General features: G+C 39.2%; 2 protein-coding genes across 2 annotated transcripts; both read right to left on the reverse strand.

Annotated features, from left to right (window-relative positions):
• Positions 1-172: 172 nt before the first annotated feature.
• On the reverse strand, positions 173-12,770 carry dcaf12 (DDB1 and CUL4 associated factor 12). The gene is made up of 9 exons (XM_022200737.2): positions 12,354-12,770; positions 9,888-10,178; positions 8,566-8,844; positions 7,802-7,862; positions 7,430-7,623; positions 4,197-4,262; positions 3,777-3,939; positions 2,331-2,509; positions 173-2,185 (listed from the first exon to the last, which is right to left on the reverse strand). Exons 1-9 carry the CDS (start codon positions 12,411-12,413, stop codon positions 2,027-2,029), a joined length of 1,452 nt encoding a protein of 483 aa, XP_022056429.1. The 5' UTR covers positions 12,414-12,770; the 3' UTR covers positions 173-2,026.
• Positions 12,771-13,712: 942 nt separating this feature from the next.
• ubap1 (ubiquitin associated protein 1) lies at positions 13,713-20,694 on the reverse strand. The gene is made up of 7 exons (XM_022200748.2): positions 20,517-20,694; positions 19,094-19,142; positions 18,820-18,944; positions 17,541-18,377; positions 17,237-17,395; positions 16,599-16,700; positions 13,713-16,447 (listed from the first exon to the last, which is right to left on the reverse strand). Exons 2-7 carry the CDS (start codon positions 19,131-19,133, stop codon positions 16,307-16,309), a joined length of 1,404 nt encoding a protein of 467 aa, XP_022056440.1. The 5' UTR covers positions 19,134-19,142; positions 20,517-20,694; the 3' UTR covers positions 13,713-16,306.
• Between the last annotated feature and the right edge of the window lie 1,567 nt (positions 20,695-22,261).

Below are 22,261 nucleotides of genomic sequence, written 5' to 3' on the forward strand. Positions count from 1 at the left end.
ACAGTGTTGTGCTTATTTAGGACGCACACGGCTCCTTATTTCTACAGTATATGATCACAACGCAGGCTGCACTATCACTGACACGAGACCTTTCTGTCCTGAGAGCCACCCACTTTCATTCAGCAGACAACCTTCAAACTGGATAAAGAATGTGAAGCACGAAAACAACACATTACATCAATATACATTTTATTTGTATTATTTACTCCTTTTAAAGATTTAATAGTTTTTTTTCCCAGGATGTTTATATCTTACAATATCCTCAGATTCAGTCATTTGTAAAAACATTCATGAGGCGTGTATAAAAAAAACAGGGCATCACCAAGTAGACAGGTCAATCCACACACTTTCTCAGACATATACATAAAAATGTATGCAATTGTCCTTATGTATTTTACACATACATATACACATTTATATATAAAATACACTTTAAAAGTGTTGGTTATTTGTCCAATTTGTGGTCCTAATTGGGGTTTTTCTTTTTCAACCTATCATTATCATGAAAACTGGAGAAAAGTTCCATGTAGAAAAGGAAAATTATGATCGCCTGTGCAGTCTTTCACAGAAAAACTGGAGGAAGGCAAAAACGGAACTCAAGCCTACCCTGCCTCTGCCGAACAAGGAAAAAGAGCAGAATCACTCACTCCTTGGTACAAAAAGAGGAGAAAAAAGGGGCTTTACAACTGTGACAACAAATGCATGTGCCTGCAGCATTTAACTCCAGGGTAGAGTCCAAAAAATCTCATTAGTTCTCCTTGCATCCTTCTAGATGGATGGTTGAGAGGATCAAATTGAGCTACTACAGGCCTTCTGTTTCAATCCAGGGATGAAAGGCTCCTCTATCAACCAATCATTTCATGATGCTTAACTTGCTACCAAAACTGAAAATCTTGGGGTAAATTGTCTAGAAACACCAGAGCAGTCAGTGATCAGGATTGGAGCACAGTCAATGCAAATGCTAAAAACATTCTGGACCCAAAAGATTAATGGCAAAAAATAAAATACAACCCTCAAAATAAGCAAATATAAACACTCCTGACCAGCCTCAAAAAAGTGACAGAAAAGGGGAAAATAAATACAAATAAAGCAAATTAGAATACCAGCAGGGGTATGCCTGTCCAATCACACAGTCAAAATATAAAAGGCTTTTTTTTTTTGACTAATTCACAGCAGAACAAAAACACTGCATTTATCAATCTTAATGTTTCTCCTTTACATTATCTCAGTGAGAATAAGATTAACACAAAGTCCCATTTTGATTAGCTTCTTTGTTTTACTTCTGCCAGGAGAAGAGAGAAGTTCTTTGAGATTGTTGCGGGCTGTTCCAACCAGTAAATATTCTCGATCAAATGTCAAACTGCACTTCGACTCAGTCCTTCAAAATTAAATGTCTCTTCAGTCCTTGTTCCTCTCTCGCTCTCTTTTATTGCTGTCCATTTAAGTGAGAGAATGAAAAGGAACTTTTGGGAGAGAATTCCACAAGTTTGTCACAAAGACACTGTCATTTATCACAGAGGAAGCAGCGGTAAACACTATCCTTGCATACAAAAACAAGCCAGCAAAAGACCAGAGCCTAATCCCTGCAGGTTGGATGTAAATGTTTTAAATAATGAGAACACGTGTAACTTTATTCGCAATGTTTGTTAAAACTCTTCAGAGTTCCTCAGTGGCAGACTTTGCAGCTCTTGAAAATCACTGGTTAATTGTTTGTACATTTTCATATATATATGTATGTATATATATAAAAACTGAGTAGCAGAGGTGAAAGGGATAGTTGGAGAAGAAGGGATAGTGTAATGGTGGACACAAATATACACAACAATACTGAAAGCCGTGATACGCTGAGGGAAAGATCATGCTCCTGAGTCCATGTGAGAGCAAAACAGAGTGATAATTTTGTGAACAAGAGGGATACCAAGGACAGTGATCTTGACAAACTCAAAGAAGGAGAGGGATGAAGGGACTGGTTAAGTAAAGGTCTGGACAAGGATGTAGTGACAGAGTGATGGAGGAAAAGGAGAGGCTAGCTCCACAGTCCTGCGTAGTTGCCGTGCAGGCCAGAACAGAGAGGTCCACCTGCTACAAACAGCTTGGTGCCGGAGTCGTCATAGCAGTGGGTGTACACCGCGTTGGGGAAGGAATGAATGTCTGAGAAGTAACTCCTCCACGTCTCATCGTGATTCTGGAAGCAGTGCAGAGAGGCAATATGGGTTAGGAGAGAAACAAAAGAAACATTTGTGATAGCACAGATAATCTAGAACTACAGTGCAACTATAGTAGTGTTGATCTAACGACACTATGTACAGAAAAAAAAAAGAAAACTGTACCAGCCAGCCTTTTCCTGTAGTGAGCTTGAGGATGCCATCTCCAGGGCACTTTCGATATCCTCCAGTGGGGTTAAAAGGGTTCTCCAGGAATCTCTGAGCTCGAATGTCGTAGAAGAGAAGAGAACCTAGGCCAGTACCCACTGTCACAATGTGCTCATAGAAACTCACCGAACGGATCCCTGCACAGACACAGATGTGTTAATGCAAAAGGTACTCAAGAGTAAACATCAACTCTCCACACTTCCTATGTGCTTTCTGATTTAAAACTTGAATCTCTGGGAGTCGCTGTATTAGCGTCTACTCACACAGATCTCTGAGACATAGGATACCTTTAAAAATAGAGAAATTACACTAAAATTACTCTTAAAATTTATGAAACTGTTGTGCTTTTACAATATGAACTGTTAATGTCTTTTGGCTAACATGGAAAATATTAGAAATCACAACTTTGTGTGGTTTTAATTCTAAAACACTGAAAAAACTCAGCTCCATAGTCAAAAGACTGCAGAATAGGGCTGATTAACATGACTATAATAAAAAGAGTAGAGGAAACCAAAAACAAAACCAGGGATGCATTTCAATACCCGTACTATCATGCTATGTATAGTATGCTGGAAAAGGGTCAAGTGTGTCCCAATTCATTGTATGTCAAAGGCAATATGCCAAAAATACCAGGATGTTCTACTACATCTGTTCTCGTTTTGCATTATGCAAGCCAGCATGTTTCTGTGGCCATGCTGACTCACAATTCTCTGCGCAGTAGAAGATAAGTCACATATGTCACGGTGTCTCAGTGGAGCTACAAGCTTGAGCCGCCCAGAGCACACAAGAACAGGTGACTTCACACCACAGACCACGACCAATGCATGAACAAGATGGTCAAAGCTTACAATACAGTAAAGCAGTATGCACTAATTGTTTGCATATTGCATGCGTGCACTTTGTAAATCTGCTGTAATGCGTACTGAAAGGAGAAAGAAAAACTCTGAATTCAGAATAAAGAGCAGTTGTATTATTTTCCTCTTGTCAACTGGTATTCATCATGTTTCATTCTGTCCAGTGATAAAGCCAGCGAAAGGTAAATCAGCTGAACATGAGGGGTAAACAATTAATCAGTTTCGAATTAAATTCCAAATTGCAAATTAGCAAAAGTGCTTTTCACAAAACAAAACGGCTGCAATTTGGGACATACACAATACAGCACATCTGACAATCAAACCAATGCAAAAAACATTTTACAAAACTGAGGATGTTGTTTTTTTTATTCTTATTATTTTTTCTCGGACAATATGATAAAATGAATAAAACACATAATGGAAACTTGGCTACTGTCTGGTGTTTGACGATGAGGTAAGAATTATACAAACACCAGTAAGTATTTTAGGTAGGTCAACTGCTGTCTGCTTGTGTCATTTGCTTCTTTTGGAAGTTTTACAGGTCACTTACCACTTCCCCTCTCTCTGGAATTAACAGACTTGATGCTGTGTGTAGGCTGCCTTGGATCCAGGAAGGAAACATGGCCTTGAGAACCCACAGCATACACCGACCAGTCCTGTCCATATGCCAGGCACACATTCTCTTTGCAGTGAGGCAGCTTGGTGGACAGAATCTAGAGGGAGCAAGACAGGATGTTAAATGGTAACAATTATAGCTGCCAACACTGAAGAAATTAAGTTTGTAGATCACTCAAGTGTGAGTATGAACATCTATCAAGTTCCACAGCTATGAAAATCCATTATATGAGCCAAGTATCACAAAATACAACAATATGACGGGAATATTTGTTGTTGTAGTAGGAAACTGATCACATATTATACAGTATAACACAGTTTAAAAAATAAATATTAGTGAAACTATGCGTTGTACCTTGCACAAGTTATGCTCAGCTTTCCACAGGTGGAAATAGCCGTCCAAGGACACAGCACCCAGTTCCTGAAAAAGCAAAAACCACAGGTAAAGCCAAGACATAAATGACTGAAGCTGATGCATGTGGAGGCAGAACCCAATAACAGCAGTACTGCTACTCCCCTGTAAGCACTAAAAGATATTATAAAAGCTTTATTATAACTTCATTATAACCATCTACTGAGGCCGCATTTCTTACTGGTTACAAAGGCTTTCCCCAGGCCCGTTCCAGAAAGCAGATTTAACAAACTCAGAATCTACACCTTTGAGTTGACCGACTCTGAGATGGGATTCTCAAGTATTTGGTTTCAGAACAGCTGCAAAACATGGAACTCTAATTCCATACAATCATCAGTTCTAAGCACTGTCTTCTCAGTAACGTACAGGAGTACGATACAGCCAGGCAACATTACAGGAGTGGGCTGAGCGGAGCTTGCCGACAGGTAAGTTTATAACGACGATGTGACGTCAGCAATGACTCAACATGTCTCCCGTTTCAGTTTAACTCTCTTTGCCATTTGTCATGACGAGTGACGTGTGCTTCATTGCGTCGGTCATGCGTTTCATTTACATTGCATTGCTAAAGTTGTGCTAACCTAGCTTAAGTTACTCCCCGTCTGTTTATGTTAGCAATAACACCGCTGTAGTTATGCCAACCTAGCATAGCGTTATCTAACAGATTTTAAACCACTCAGTAACTGCATAAATAATGTAAGTGTACAAAATATTGTTGTTTTCCATTGGATTAAGCTCCGGTGAGTCCACTTTTATCATGCACTAGCTTAGCATGCTAGCGAATTTCACCACGACGTGATGTTACGTTGTGCGTGTATGCCGCGTTGTGCATTCTGTTATTCGTGTAGATGAAAATATTTTTTAAAAAAACAACAACAAAAAAAACAATCGGAGACAGACAACGATTGTGTCTTGTGATGTGTTTGATGAAAATATGGTGAATTCTGTGATGTGTTTACTGAAAGCTAATGCTATCGAGTTAATCCATTTACACAGCTTTATGTGTTGTTTTCTGGTATCACTGAATTCATGCTTCAGAAATAGAGAAATATTACCCGTACAGAGGGTGGAGAGATTTAGATTGTAATTGTAAAACTACTACTGTATGCAGGTTGTTTTTTTGGTACTGGTTGAAGTGAATGCTGAACGGCGAGCCAGGTTCCAGTGAGCTTCCTAAAGTGAGGAGTGGATCAACACACGTGGAGGGTGTGAGACCTCGACTCTGCTTTATTGTGCGGCAAAGGAAAAGGAGAAACTCCTCTCTTCTGAAATCCAGCTAAGACATTTCAAACAAAATCATACTACTTGGGTAGATGAACTAAACTGACCTGATCCCGCACACACACACATCGTCGCATTGTCCATTTAAAAAAAAAAAAAAAAAAATTCTATTGTTTTCCAAGTGCACTTGGTAGCAAATTGTTTACACTTACTGTTACTGTTCTGTTGGGATTTGTGCAGAGTTGAATGGTCATTTATGTGACCAGTTACAGTTTACGGTTTATCACTTTAATAATAAATGTTAAATGAAAGCTGTTCCACTAAAATATTGTCCTTGTCTAACTATCCTTCTAGAGCGAACCTAACGTTACCATTGCTCGAGACAAAGCCCATATATATACACCAAGTTGTGTTATATATATTTTTTTGAGATTTAGCTTCCTATCGTAGTAGTTCATATTCACCCTTTTTGGCTGCACTGATTCTACTACGTGTTACAATGTCACTCAGTTTTACTTTGTCAGAAAATACTGTAACGTGACACAGGCTATAACAGCAACTCACTGTGTGTGTTCTTATGGAGTAACATTAGTGTTGGACTATTTGTGACCATTATATATCTAAAATGCAACTCTGTCAAAGATGACATGTTTTGACATCTGAAAAAGGCGTCTCTGGTTTTCAATTTGGTTCATATGAGTCATGACTTCATGGCCAAGAAATGACAGAGTAGAGAAAATGTCATGTACCTTTAAAGCCTCTTAAGATTTGCATCCAAATCATCATCCATCAATAACATTGACGTAATTTTGACTATGACATGGTAACTATCAAAACAATGTTTCATCAGTGAAGCAAAATCCAGTACAGTGTTGAACTTCACACAGTTTTTTAAAATTTATTTTACAAATAATCTACAATGAATGTTTCAGTGCAAAGTAAGGCAGAACAATTAATCAGTTCCACATTAAATGAGCAAAATGTAATTCAAGTGACCTGAGAGAAAAGGCTCTGTTTCTAGGCTTTCGAAAATTACATTAGTTCTGAACACCAAACTCTCAATAACACCAACTCACACTGTGGCTACACTGAATGCATAATGCATGTGGGCTGATCACACAGCAGATCAGCAGTGAAATGTATGTTTTTTGTGGCTATGCGTGTACATCTTAGGCCTGTGGCAAAGTAAGATGGTGAACTTTCATTTTAGGATTGTTGTTTCTTCAGTTTCTGGACCCAGCACAGCCCTGTGAAACTGAAATACATAAACTGCAATATGTGTAAGTTAATATCTTAAGAATTCAGTAAACGCTGTAAGAGACAAGCTTACTAAGCTGCAGTCAGCTGGTACTGACAAATAAATGCATATGGCTCTAAACTAAAAGCTCTGTTTGATCCATAACAATAATTTCCTCTGTACTGATAGTTTAGCTTCTGTGCCACTATACTGGTGGGTTAGGTTGTGTAGCTAGCCCATTTCACCATAAAAGCAGGCACAGGAAGTGAGAACATTTACAGGTGCTTGTCTGGTGGGATAGGCTTAAGAGACAGAGTTGTGAGCTATTCGAGGATTTTCAATGTTTTTGTTTTATTTAATTTATTTTTTGTCTTTCCAATATCTCAGTCTCCCACAGCTTTAATAATCACATAATTGGTCATAAAAACAGTTTAGAGATTTCATTTTTATGTAAAATATTTAAATGTGAGGACAAATATGAATGCATTCATCCTTACATTATTGACTAACTGATCATTGTAGTATAATGTTAGGAAATATATTCCTTGTACAACAACCTGCTATCCAACATAGATTCGGATATTCTCCCAACATAAACATATACAAATTAATGTGTTTGAATATAAACAAGCATTGAGTCTGTAATCTCTTTTCATATCTTGTGTTTTCCTAAAAATAGATCACTCAGTTAGGTGAATTCCTGTATGAGAATGAATCTTACTTTGTGGTTGTTGTTGAAGGCCAGAGCGCGGACTTTACAGTTGTATGGGTTGGTGTACTCCTTGGGGATGTCCTTGAGGGCACGGTGGGAGATGTGGGCATAGGAGGGCACGGTCTCCTCATTCTGACTTTTCTCAGCCTGGTTCATGACTTCCTCTGTAACTTCCCAGAGGCCCATGGAGCCATCTCTGGACCCTATGAAGGCAAATACACACAGGGCTCATCTATAGTACTACTGTGACTATTAATCTACTACATATACACAAAACTGGCATAATAAAAGGAAGGATCACCACTGTGCTGTGAAGAGCATGACTTAGACATAAGGATACTTGTGCCCAGTAGTCACACAGCTTATACAAAGCAAGCTCACCAGAAACTGCCATGTTATCACTGATCCACGCTATGGAAAATATCCAGTCATTGTGACCATCCTGAAAAACAAATGGTTACTGTGTTAAAGTTATACAACCTCATGTGCTTCAGATTTAAATGATGAAGAGATCATGTCAAATAGTGGCGAGGCAACATTAGCGAGATATTATCAAGTTAATAAAATTGCGGTATTTCTTTCATGTCCAGAAAAAGAGGGAGAGATCCTGCATGATCTGGAATGAACATCTGCATTACAGTTAGCATGTGACAATACTCGAGCTCAGGATGTTAGCATTCAAACATCAGCACACTAGCGCGTGATAAAAGAAAAGTGGAAAAATGACATTGTGGAGTCCTTGATGAGTTTTGGAAGCATTCTCCTCTCGCGAATGTAAAATTAACTGCAAACAATCCTGAAGTTGTGGAGATATTTCTTGGGCCAACTAAGAGTAAAACCTCTAGAGGGGTCAGGCCAAAAATCACGTGGACAGGCAGATACTAGCGACCACCTCACTAACTGAATAAAGACATCATCATTTTCAACAACACTGATGCACTAGTTAAAACTGCTACTTCTGCTATGACAAACCTTTCACAGATAAGCCATGCTTACAGGACACAAATATCGTGGCTAGCACACAAATAGCTCAACAGAATTTCATTGAGTCAAGACAAAAGAGTTACAAAAAAGGCAAAAAAATGGATTAGCAACCATAAGCCACAATTAAATGTCAGTTAAGCCAAACAGTTCAAACCACTTACATCTCCAACACAAACAGGGTCCAGTGTTGGCAGCTGGTAGATGGCCAGGCTGTTGGGGTTGTCTCCTCCAGTGGCGAGCAGTGTTCTTGAAGGGTTTAGTTCAATAGCATGGATCCCACAACCCTGCTGGTCCAGCCGAGCACGAGAGGCGCCTGTGGGGTGGTAATGCCGCCCTGCCACCACTGCACTCACTGCCCCAGAGCTGCCATCACGACACTCTCTGTCCTTCAGCATAGGAATGCGTGTTATCTGTCCTGTCAGGACATCAGCTACAAAAAGCTGCAAGTAAATGAAGAAAACACATTTAGGAAGAAGAAGAAAAGGGTCATGGGCCTAAAGAATTTTTAGGTGCTTGACCAGGATTTTTCTGTCACTCCAAAATGTGTAGGAGTAACTTAAATAATCCTGACTCTGAAATATACGGATAAGTGTTTATGTTTGGGTCCAGGGATCTCATTCATCTTGACACATCTAATATTGACCAAACATTCAAGAAACAAAATCAGTGGACATCAACCATGTTAAAAGTGGTTATTGAATGAAAACAAGTTCAACATGTCAAATTCCTGGAAATGGTAGAGAAGGATTACTAAAAGTCTGCATCAATAATTCTAAACAATAAATTGAAGCCACTCGACCTGTGAAAAATTCTGGACACATCATAGATAGCGTTTCATGTATTTTAACCCCAAAGTGTGATGACAATAATTATAAGCTCATTTATGAATAGAATCTGATAACACCTGAACTCCTCACTAGCCTTGGATTTGGATTTGCTGAGCCTCAGACTAGACTGTTTCACACTTGAATGCAAACTGCCTCGTGCATACAGCCACAGTGTTAAAACCCATGCAGTCATTCTTCATTAGAGATAAAATCCTGAGGTTACGAAACTGCATACCCTTTTCTGTACCAAAGAATTCTACCATGTATATTATAGTATATAATTTGGCAACTTCAAAAACATTTTCATCTACAACACAATTCGTTCATTTTCCCAACAGAATGTTTAATACTTTGAAAGGGTTTCTGCGGGACATAATTCCAACTTGTGTGATACATTACCCATTAAAAATAACTTGAAAGTCTTAAAGCTTACTTGCATTATATGTTGACAACAGCCTTGCTAGTTAAGATGTTTACACAACAGTTTGCAATAATATACGAATTATTTCTCGGTATTCACGATTAGTTTATTCGAGTGAATGTAAACCTAGTGAGTAAACAATCCAATCACATCATCATACCTTGACGAACATGAAGTGACAGAATTATATGGAAAAGCCCAACTAATGCAGGTTAGCCACAGAAGGGCATCTTACCGTGTTGCACTTGGTCCCACACACCACCTGCCTGTGGTTGAGCCACTGTGAAGCAAACACCTTGTTGAGTCGTCCCAGAGAAAACTCCCTCTCCTTGAGGATGCCAGGGAGCCTGCCGGCCGCAAAGCCACGCAAGCTCCGCTGGAGTCGCAGCTCATGCTGCTGTTGAGGTCTGAACTCCCGCCCCCGGAGGGCACATACCACAGATCGCCGATTACACCACCACTGCTGGGCATGACGTGATGAACAAGAAACACGACTCCGCTTCTGTGGTGTCTGACACCAGCCCAGCTGTGGAAAGAGAGAGGAAGAAGATGAAGTGCCTAAATAGTATTTTAGGAAAAAGCAGATGTTTTCTCAGAAGTCTGAAATATTTCAGAGATGATCAATTATTATGTTTTACATACAATAGAATGTCTAAAAAAAGCAATTAACGATATTAATATAAAAATGTAATATATCTTAAATGAATGTCCTCTGAGTTACATATTTTTTCTTATTTAGCTTTCAAAATGCATATTTTTATTTTACTATCTAAACCTATCTGTGCTTAGCCAGACCCATCCCCCAGAGGATTGTGGACATACAGCTCACAGGTACAGATTAAGAGTCTTACTGGATCACTGTAGTATTACAACAAAAGCAAACGCATATGTTGACACTGACACTTCATTTGGTTTCATGTGACTTGGTCAATACAGTCTACTGCACACAATAATACTTAAATTTAAACATCAGGTTGGTCTGTAACGGCTGCCAAAAATAGAGGCGTAGACTCCACCTATTGTTAGTCAACAAACCCTCCCCTATGTACTGACTGCAATAACAATGGCCAAGAACACAATCAAATCTCTTATACAGACATGTACATATTAAAAAATGTAGTGACCGAGCCACACCACCTGCAACATAAGTGTGACACTTCTGTTTATCCATCACAAAACATTCTTTTAATCTTTTCAACACCAAGTGGGTTGTAGCTAAATCTTTTATGGACAAATCCAACTGTGACTCTGTCAGTGCAATTAAAGCTATAATCACACATTCCAATTTATTCTGTTGCCTTGTTACTTTTTACATTGGTTTAATAGATACAGATGTACACAACAAAAGTGAATGTTTAATTCTTCAAAATCCTTTAAATATGTTCAAATGTTCCATACAAATGGAAGAGGTAATGTAGAACCTGGCAAAATAGCCTAATATGTATTTACATTTTAAAAAAATATCAGTCGGATGACCAATAATTCTATGTAAAACTACATAAACAATTACACTGATGCAAAGATTTACAGGGGTATGTGTGTCAGAATAGCATTCTCTCCTCACAGAAGTGTATGGCAGTGCGCACTCATACTACTTTAAATATCAGAAGAATGTACGACTTTTGTTCGAAGTCCTTTGACCATTCAAAAAGAAGTCAACAAAGTCATCCTAATGAAGACTGTAGTAAAATCGGAAATATTACTATTCATTCTTAATTGTCTCGCCCAGGCCTAACTGTTATTTTAAAATGCAAATTGTGTAACAGTCATTTATGGTAATACTTATATTCAGTGCATATCAAAGGAATCTGTGGAGCTTTTTGTTATTCTTTTTACATACTGTGACTGTTTTGTTTGAACTTCGTAATTATTAGATTGGAAAATAGCTTTGTTAACAAGAATGTGATTCAAGTGTACTTTTGAATGATGGCTGCCGAATGATCCCGAGTGATGCTTTAACATTGTTGACACAACGCAATACAAGAAAGATGTCACTACATATTTAAACAAAGCTAGTGGAACCGACATCTAATTTCTGGTGTATGTCAAATACCATTTTGTGGTACTATAAATATGATTACGACTGGCCGTATGAGCAAAATGCTGTTGATGATGGATGCAGCAGTTGACAAACGTCCAATTCATTATTCTGGACAAGCGATTTACGATCAATCTGTTCGCAAGGTAGCCTGGCTAGCCAGATTAACTGTTAACGTTTCGGCTACAACTATGTCTGATGAGCTATTTTAAGGAAATTTACATTTCCAGTGAGATCTGTTCTTGTTAGAGAAGAAAATGTGACTAGTAATGATTCCAACCAAACAAAGGACTGTCAGTCTTCTCTAACTCATAAAATATATATTATTACAAGTAAATAAAAGCCTACTAAGGTGTAACCAAGCCTTTGACTAACGTTAGCTGTCGTAACGATAATGGACTGCCGTTGGCTAACGTTGTGCTAACATTAGCAGATTCGGACTTTCAGATGGAAACAGGCTGTATTAATGTTTCCTAAAAGCACGAGTGGGCTTGTATGGTTTATGTTCCCCCATAAAATTTAGCGGTTACTCTGTCAAAATGCCGTTAATATTCTGCCTCCAGCATAGCTCGTATGAGCTAAATCTTGTTAGCACAGTGCTAGGTAGCATGCTAGCACAACTGACTAGCTTGCTAATATGAAACAGCACCGGTTTCCGCCTACCTGTTGTTGGTCCTTGGGCTCTCCTGCCTTCCTTTTCCTGCTAACTGTTTTTCTCGCCATAATCTGACACACACAGTTCCCTCACCCACATGGAGGGTAAAAGTGACGCTGGACACTGGATCATATAATGGCGATATGCTATTTTGTTCCTTGGCCCTCGCTGGCAGCGTCCAACGACGAGGAAGGGCGATCACATACGGGTGAGGTTGGTTAGTCGCAGGCTAAGACTATCGCTCAATTTCTATCGTTAGCCTGCTTCCCAGCCTCGGAAATAATAGGACTCTCAGGCCGCCCAAACTACTCAGTTTTGTCAGAGTCGCTAGCTAAAGCCAGAGGCTTCACTCTTTTCCCCTGCCAGATCGCGTCAGCAGCAACGGCGAAAGCATTGAGTAGCGCGCAGCCGCACTCATATTAAACATCAACAAAAACAAGGTCGTACGTGAACGGGAGCGTCATGCGTGCGCGTTCACGCGATCTGCGTGAGACCTTTTATCTGATCGGTGTGATCCGTCTGTTTGAAGAACATCATGTTTTGTTTTTTAGCAACAAAACTAATTCTACAAGCAAATTGTTTCATACGTATAAAAATATGTATATAAATATGTAAATTAAACCTGCACATCTACACACATGCACTCAATAACAGTAAGTTATTCACTTCTTAAATATAGGCAATATTTAATTACAAATGCTAACTTATCAAAAGTTTATGCTGACAAAAAAATGGAGTTCTGTTTATTTACTGTGATTCACAAAACTACAAATATTTAATTGTCATGTATCTGAGCTGTTATCTGACATTCTCTGGTATTACTGTGCTTATTGGGGCCTTCTAGTGGCCAACGGGAGACATTTGTAATCTCAGGCTAAATGAAAGAAATCACACATCTTTTATATTACATTCATCTAACAGTGGGCTTACCGTTTTTTTTTCTGAAGATGGCAGTTATTTATATAAGCACCAATGTATGGTTGACACAGATGAGGAGTAAAATGAGGGACATTACCTCAGATCTGTGAACAGATTTTACACATGGCTTTGTAACTTTCCAGTTTGTTTGCCCTGATAACCACAGGCAGACTGCCTATGGCCTCTATTTGTTTGCATATTGGTCTTTTCTGCTGACTAAGCCTCACAGTTGGATGTTTCCAGCTGTCACTGACAATACCTGGATGAACAATAATCTGTATTGTTGTGGTCTTGTTAAGTGAACAGAGAGAATAAAAATAGGTTTGCTGTAGTTTGTACTTCAACAGCTCAACAGCTTCATTTATCACATTTAATCTGTTGTGAGAACACTTGGGAAAAAAAACATTACCAAATTGAGCTCAAAAAGCAAGACCAGCAACAATCAACAGTCTGACTAAAAAGATGTGCACATTTAATTGAGTATTTTTCAAATAATTCAAGGGGAAATTAAACATTTTAATAAATCACATTTGAGGAGCTTGGGAAAGAACACTTAGCTCAACCATTTTTTTTATTATACTAATAAAATATTTCAATGCTCATAAGATTCATTATGTGGTGACTTAGATGTGAATCTGATATACAAACCCTTTAATGTGATCCCCAAAATGAGAATGTAGTTGCACTTCATCCCTGCACAACTTGAAAATCAGGACAGAAACAGTAGGAGGCATCAAATGGAGGAGGTCCAGACCCATCTACACTGTAATACGCCCAACTTGTGGGAGTGTCAGAGAAGCAAGTGAACATCAACTTGCTCAACTGGTGATTACCAACACCACACTTGAATCAAGTATGGAGACAATAATACCACTTATGTGTTTGTCTGTTAGGTATGTACACCTGTCTTCTTAATCGTGGTAAATAAAAAGGCATTTAAAAAAAGTGAAAACACTCACTTCATGTCAACCACATATCAGACTTAAAACACTGGCTAAAGAAACTAGGTCTAATATTGCTCATGACAGATTATTCCCGTCCATTAGGGATGCAAACACCAAAAAAAAATTTGATTCCAGGATAGATTTAGGATGTTTCCAGTTTGGAAAATTAATTCAACGTGAGCCCATCCTTGTGGCTTGAATGGTTCTCTATATTCTGCAGACATTTTGTCACTACTAATGGTTTCTATCAAACAAGTAAAATGAGATCTGTATTGGCAATAAAACACACTAACTGGTTTGTTCTCAAGCAGAGCGTAGTGGTTAGAAATGTTCTACTTGCACTTGATCAGAGGACAGAAAATTGGACCTGTCCCAAGCAAAGTGCCAGTTTTATGAGTCACATTTTGCAAACTTTAAGCCCTTAATCTGTTGCCATGCCTCTCACAATCCCCATCAAAACCACAGAGCTCAAGATTATGAAAATCTTTGCTATCTTTGCGCGTGGTGCAGCTGCATGCTTTTTAAACATATAACCCGGGAGGTCCATCACATACTGATAAAAACAATGATTTTCTTTTTTAAAACTGCAATTAACGTCTGGAAAAGTATTTTTGATTATTTTAAAATTTCCATTTGGGACTGTGGAGATGCAAACCCAACAAAATCAAGAACACTCATTTCATATTTCGCATGAGGAAAAACAGTGGACAAGTCAATAAACCAAAGTCTTGTTTGATTCAATTTGGTCAAATGAAATCCAATAACAGAGAATGAATGATAGAAATCACTGAAATCAAACCTTTTCTAGTTTCATCCAATTTTCCAGCAAGGCCTAAAGGCCATTACTTATCTCCCAAGAAATAATTGAGGCTCAAAGTGCCAGTCAACAGTCACACAATATGAATCTCTATTGCACTGGGATGTGGCTGCAAAACAACCCTCCATTTACAATTTGTTTCTCGTATTTTTAAACCACTCACTCTTTTCCAGTCTGCAAACAAAAGTTCATGACCGTTAAAGTGTCACGTTTGTAAGTTAACATATCTTACATTACCATATCAAACTATTTATTTTTAAATCAAAGTGTCAGTGTAGTATTTTAAATAAGCTGATAACTATGAAACGTGTGCCTGTGAAGTATGTGACACATCAGTGCCAGTGGGTCATGGGAGATTTCTAAATTTCCTACACAGGAACTTTCCCCATGTCTTCCCATTCCTTTAACAGGCTATTCCAGTGCAGGTAAAGAGCATACTGGGGCAGTAGTACTCTTGTGTTCTGAGTTATAATGACTAATGATCTATAATGCAATTCCTAAAACAGAAAGCAAAGAAATGGAATCTTTAAACTGACATGAAAAAGTGCCCAAAATGAACAGAAAAACAGACATGAGTGAATGAAAGCATAAAGCAAAACAAAAATAGGTGCAGGGCACCACAGCACAGAGGGCACTTCTTGAGAATCAGTTCTCTGTCAGGTGACTGTGCCTTTTTTCCTCTCTGTCTTGTTTTCTTTCTTTTTTTTTTTTCAAATTTTTAACATCAGTTGTTTCAGTGTAAGGAGCCTCCTCAAGGCCCCCTGTCCCCACCACCATTTACTAGATCTGCAGTGAGCAGTGGAAGATGGCAGCTTAGTTGTTTGGGAGTTTCCAAGGTTCACACTGGTCTTTCGGTGGTACACTAAGAGCCCATCACTAGCTCCCCCTTATTCAGTTCTGCAGTTTTGCCTGCAGTCAGATAAAGACTTCCAAGTGGAAGCAAATCAGAATGGCATCAAAATGCCACAGCCCAATTCTTTCTTTTTCCCATTCCCAGCTTAGTCATTCCTCCTGTTGTTGAATAACTGAACTGTACCAAATACACCACCATGAAGAATGGTTACAGTTTAACCTCCTCCACTCTAGGCACACAGTCTTTAAGAAGTGCTGAGACACAATACGTTTTAGCACAGAGAGAAATACAACAGTCTTCCAGCTGTTCCTTCCATAGCCAAGGGAAGGGCAGGGCATGGTGTGATAGGGCAGGCAGAAGGAAAGGGACTGTTGGGTGGTAGCGAGAGGCATGCCCTGGGTAGAGCTTTGGTGAGCTGGCTGGCTTGGCTCAGCTAGCTGTGGCACGAGCCATTAGGTCCTCCAGCGCCTTGTCCTGATCATTGTTGTGGACTAGCAGCACCTCTTTGATGGCATCACGCTCAAATCCCATTTCACCAAATCTTGACATTAGCTCAAGAAACTGCAAGGCCTATAAAGGATGAAAAAAATGATAAAACTATGATAAAATCTTCTAACATTTTTGCCTTTCACTGAATTGAACTTAAGACATATAAACAACATGTATTAATGTTTCCTATGTTCTTCAGATGTACAAGTATGTCATGGCAAAATGTACAAACCTTTTCTTCTGAGCACTGGTACATCTCTAAACATTCTTCCACTGCACTTGCATCAAAGCCCCGCTCACACAGACGATCATGGACAAACAGATAGTCCAGTACCTTGGGCAGACAATAAGCAACTGTTAATCATGTGTCTTGTAAGCATACATGGTTAGCTTATAGTCTCTTTCTATAAATGACAAGTAAAAGAGCAATATGGTGCTCTCACTTTTTCTTACGGAGATAGGGTTGTATACAGTAAACAGTAACAACCTCATATTATTGCTTTGTAGGGCTAATTTATTACTCTTAATCCTATTTTTTCTGCTGTATTAACTTATTATACTAGATAACAGTTACCATAACAAAAACAATAGCAGCTGTACAGAACCTGACCCAATGCCACAACTTTTGAGACAGTCAGGGTGGTGCTACTGAGTTTCTGAGTACTGAAGAACTAAATTTCACTTCAGGGATGAATAAAGTGATTCTATTCTAACCATTTATTTTAATGCTATATTTGAAGATGTATTGTATTGAGCTTCACTGTCCACAATCACAAAAGCATACAAATAAAATGATTAAAAAGCTAAACATCAGATAGTTCATGTGTTAGTAATCCAGATTTCTGTGCACTGCATGAAAGAGAGTGTCACCTGCTCCACGTTCTGCCCTTGTCTTTGCATGGCCCGTAGGACACCTTCATAGGAGTAGCCCATGCCCACAAGCGTTTCCACACACTGACGTTCACCGGGATTCATGCTGAGAAGGGCTCCACCACACGGCAGACCAGCAGAACCTGATCCTGGGTTGGCCTTGTAAAAACACGAGTGAATATAAATAAAGCTCTAAGACTTTATTACATTCTTATTTACCATCAATGGTAAATCTTCACCCCTATGTTGCATACTAACTACAGAAATAATTATTCACATATGCAGTGTATACTCTCATACTTACTGGCTTTGGTGTGCCACTCTTGGTGTGGCAGGGTGGCTCAGGTGTAACAATAACTTGAGTCCTGGGTAGGGTTGGTGGGCTGCCATTAGGCAGACTTTGTCGGGGAGCAGGAATGGGTGCAGGGAGTGGACTGTACCTAACTGGTTCTGGGTCACCAGAATCAGAGAGCTTGGGAAAAGTCAGAGAGCGAATATTGCAGGGTCGATCGTCCGTATCAAACCCTGCTCTTCCATGATGCCCAACTCTGTCCATGTCCAGCAAGTTAACCAACCCATTGGGTTTGTGGGTAAAGCCTGGTTTGGCCGAGAGGCTGGTGTTGGTGCTGGGTGGAGATGGACTGTTTCCTCGTGAGGCTGACCCTGGCTGAGAGACCTCTGGTGGGGACACAGAAGGAGGAGGCTGAGGTTGAGGCTGCGGTTGGGGCTGGCTCTGAAGGATGCTCCTTAGCTCTTCTTTGTCATCTAAAGTTTTGAGCTCCAGCTTGTCAAAGGGGTCTTCTTCCCGCTCAAAATCAGCTAGATTGAGACTGTGGGGCTGAGGAGTGCTAGGCTGGGTATTCCTGGGGCCAAGGCTTGGGGCTGGCAGTGGCGTGAGAATGGCATTATGGCTCAGCCCTGCCAAAACAGGGTTCAATGCTGGTGGTGGAAGGTCCTGGTCCTCAGCAGCAGAAAGGTGTTTTCTCTCTCCACTGCCATCAGTGTCCTGGGCCTGGCTCAAACACTCCCTGCTCTCTGCCTCCTGCTGGGCTGCTGCCTCTTCTGCTCTGGCCTCTGCTGCTCTGGCCTCAGCTAGTTCTAGCCCCCAGCGCACACTGCGTCTCTCCAGAGTGAAGTCATACTGTTGAGGATGTAGTAAGAGGACGAAAGAGGATAATGTGCAAAGAAGGCGCAGAGTAACAAAGAAAATTTTTATTCTATTAATAATTATTAGTTTAACAGTCCCTTGTTATTACACCTCCAGCCTAATGTCTAGAACTTGAATATCAAGACTTGACTAAACTGAAGATTGGAGGTTGTTGTAAATTCTGCACCATACTACTGTAAAATATAAAAGGTACATTTTTCAAACAGATGTACTCAACTCTTAGCAACAACAAAAATAACTTCTTGCATCAAACTGCTGTCCACTGACAGCATGTTCTTGGCTACAACTCTCTGCTCAAATGTCTATGACTTGACTGCATACAATGAAATCTGACCAAAAGTATGACGTGCACAGCTAAATGCAGGCCTCAAATAACACCAGTTCAAAATCAAGATCTTTCCTGTACCTGACTTACCTGTGTGTCCAAAAGTAAAGAGCCACATTCTGGCAGACAGAAACCAACAGGCAGCCCCACTTTGGCTGGACAGCGGAATTTATCATTTATTTTGAAAGGAACATCATCAAGGTAGCTGATGGGTCCTGTATACAAAAAACAAAGTGTATGTATATATTAGAAAAATAGACACCAGAATTACAAACACCCGTACACTTTGAATATACACTTAACTCAGAGCTCAAAACATCAGTGTAATTTAACAGTAAATCAAGAGAATTAAAAAAGCCCTTACCATTGTTGTATGCATCTGTTCCAGACTTCCTCGCAGCCATTTAGAGTCACTGAAAACATAAATGAGTTTCCAAGTTAGTGAACAAGAGTTGATAATTACAAGCCACAGGCCAGCGTTTCTTCAAATGGTGCTACAGTATGAAAACAACCAAAAATGGATTTCCACAGTTTTGCTTGCACCCGCCTTCACATGAAGTGTTCAGTCAGATATGGTGTTTTCTGACAATACGGTACAGTACGTCTTTCAAAAAGAAAACAGTCACATAGAACAGTTTTAATCGAAGCACAAGTGACACTTTATCACATGCCAGTGCAAATTATCCCCCATTCATTCTTTGTGTATTAGCTACTTTGAATCTTAAGTCACATAATCCAGTTATTTGGTCATGCTGTTCAACAATGCCTCACATTATCAGCACAGAGAAGCCACTGTTTTCAATCTGAGAAGCACGGAACTTTGATCTGTGTGTTGGTGGGGGCCAATAATCATTATAAAACATGACTGATATGACCCATTTACCCAGTTAACTTGTTTGTAAAAAGAACTTAAAACTCTGGTAGACTACTGTTTAAATAAACAATCTAGTTATTTACAGACATATTGTGATGGTTTTGCTAACACTTCCCACATCGTTGAAAACAAACACCACACTCTACAGTCTACCACACATAACCAGCGTGTATCTCGCTCTATTGGGAATTCTAAAGTGAAAGCGTCAACAGTTTAGCTTTGTATTTACCTTGGACTTAGTGGCTAATAGTAGTTAGAGACAATGTTTTCTGACATCCGAGCACACATGCTGCCGTTTCGTAGCTATTTTAACAACTTAGCTAGTACACAGAGTGGAGCAAACATCATCGCATCACTGGACAACTGGTCATGGTAAATGGGTTAGCTAACTTAGGGTGAGCTCAGTTACGTCTAACTTAAAACGAAAACGACAGGCGTATCTCAACACATTTTCTGGCACATTTTTGTTAAAAGAGGTAATTTCAAGGCTCCCAACTGCCACGTCTGGCTCATAAAAGTAGCTAAGGGAGGCAATTAAGTAAGATATTCTAATTAGCCACTTAAGTCATGTCACTTCAGTTATGATAGCCGTAGCTACAAGCTAAGCTATTTGTATCTTTGGTTACTCCTAGCTCAATACGCTAACAGCTAGCAAACAGTGAGAAGTCAGCGTCGCGTACGGCGTTAGCTTAGCTGATATTACGGGAACATAGAGGCCAAATATATAAATTCACTGAGAATCCCCACCAGACACTGGGTAATAGACTTGGGGGAATGCCACTGTTCATACTAATACGCTTAGATTCGCCAGTGGCCTGGTTCTAACGTTATGTGGCCGGATAGGACTGCTGTCTCTGCTGCCACCGCCCCTCACATAAAACTGAAGTCACACATAAACACAGAGCCCTCTCACCAGTGTCGGCTCCGTCTTGTCCTTTCAAAATTCAAACGACGTCTTTTCGCGGTGGCACTCCAATTTAAACTGTTCTCCGTGTGAGTTTTATTTATACTGAAACCTCTTTCCTGCTTCAGCGTAGGTCGCCATCTTGATTTGTCAAGCTCCCTGCCACTGGTTCCTGTTTGACGTCACTCCGACATGACGTGTGATCGTGACTCTTCAGTGTATTGTAACTACCACTATTTTTCTATCAATTAATCTAGCACAATTAATCGATTAATCTAAACTGCTCATTTTTCTCAAAAAGCAAACTATTCAATATGTAACATTTGTTTATATTTTGTACAGTGCTGCATTTGTTTACATTTTGTCATTTTGTACAGTGCTGCATTATACTGTATAATTAACATAATAATATAAAGTGAAAACCCAAACAGGATTTAAAAAATAAATTTAGAAAAGAGGGATTATTATTTAAGTCAGTAGTGCAACTCTAAAAGAGATCCAAGTTTCAAATAAATCCTTTAACAAAGCACAGACTAGCTAGAGCAACTTCTTTCCTCCTTGTTGTACAATTGCTCTCTGGCTTTGGTAGTAGCACTGAATTTTATGAAAATACAGTCGATTTCATCGTTTTGCTGTCGACTTTAACTTCCGGGTATGGTGAGTTCATCAGGCAATGTCACAGTTCGAAAATCAGTAAATAAGTGAGTCATAGCAGTAGCTTGAGAGGGACTGCATGTTAACATGTTGTCTTAATATGTTACACTTCAGTCACTGTTTCACACAGAAATGCTTCTACTTGTTCCATAGTTTCACAACAGAACCAAAACATATAAATGAGAAAGAACAGCTTAATTGGAAATTCAACTATGTTAAAACATTGTATAAGTAAACAGAAAAAAAGCAAACAAATGCTAAGTCACCTTTGTGTGTTTTTCCTTCAAGTGTTTGTACAATGTGCTGTACTTCTATGACATTCCATTGAAACGGCACAGGTCACAAACCACCTTTTTGTTCTGTGTTAATCTGAAGTACTCATATATTGCTGAAAGCCATGGATCTTTAGAAACTTTTGCATATAACTGAGTTTGACTCTACTGCTGCCATTGTCTAAAACTGTAGCACAGCTATGGCCGTCATTATGACACAACAACCATGCAGTTATTATGAAGAAAAAAAATTGTTATAATGAACTCAATGCACTGAAAAGAAATAGTGATGGTGATGAATTCTGAGCACCAATGTCATTCAGTTAAATTCACTTTGTTGCATTAATTTAAAAGTCTGAGGTTGACAACGGTTATTTGTAGTGCATGCTATGTTTATTGTAGTGTTTGTCAGATATATGAAAATATGTTCATTCCTACATGATTATGATGACTGCCCTGACATGGATTGTTATATTGCCTTTTAATGCATTTCATCTTGACCCTAAGTAAGCTGACTGATATGCTGGATCCTCTAAGAACTGGTGTTGACAGATTGATTCAATCTTGTCATTTCATTAAATTCTGAAATGGTGGTCATTAGATTCACTTAATTCACTTAGAATGCCATGTACAACTTTAACACTAAGAAGACATCTGTATATATTTGGAAATGACTGCAGCATGGTGCACTAGTTGATCTATCAATTAGTTTATATTATTCTAAAGATGAATCATTAAAATTAATATATTTTGAGATATATGAATAATAATCCAAATGGACTCTAACAAACACCACATGCCAAATATAAATGACCTTTTCCATAATTT

Source organism: Acanthochromis polyacanthus, chromosome 5, assembly GCF_021347895.1.
Source record: "Acanthochromis polyacanthus isolate Apoly-LR-REF ecotype Palm Island chromosome 5, KAUST_Apoly_ChrSc, whole genome shotgun sequence".
Classification (NCBI taxonomy): domain Eukaryota; kingdom Metazoa; phylum Chordata; class Actinopteri; family Pomacentridae; genus Acanthochromis; species Acanthochromis polyacanthus.

Coding starts and splice junctions, on each gene's coding strand:
- dcaf12 (XM_022200737.2), bottom strand. CDS start 12,413: ATGGCGAGAAAAACAGTTAGCAGGAAAAGGAAGGCAGGAGAGCCCAAG. Junction 8,845..9,887: donor GTGGGACCAAGTGCAACACG/GTAAGATGCCCT, acceptor ATTTACTTGCAG/CTTTTTGTAGCTGATGTCCT. Junction 3,940..4,196: donor CTGAGCATAACTTGTGCAAG/GTACAACGCATA, acceptor TGCTCCCTCTAG/ATTCTGTCCACCAAGCTGCC.
- ubap1 (XM_022200748.2), bottom strand. CDS start 19,133: ATGGCTGCGAGGAAGTCTGGAACAGATGCATACAACAATG. Junction 18,945..19,093: donor AACAGATGCATACAACAATG/GTAAGGGCTTTT, acceptor TTTTGTATACAG/GACCCATCAGCTACCTTGAT. Junction 18,378..18,819: donor CTTTACTTTTGGACACACAG/GTAAGTCAGGTA, acceptor CATCCTCAACAG/TATGACTTCACTCTGGAGAG.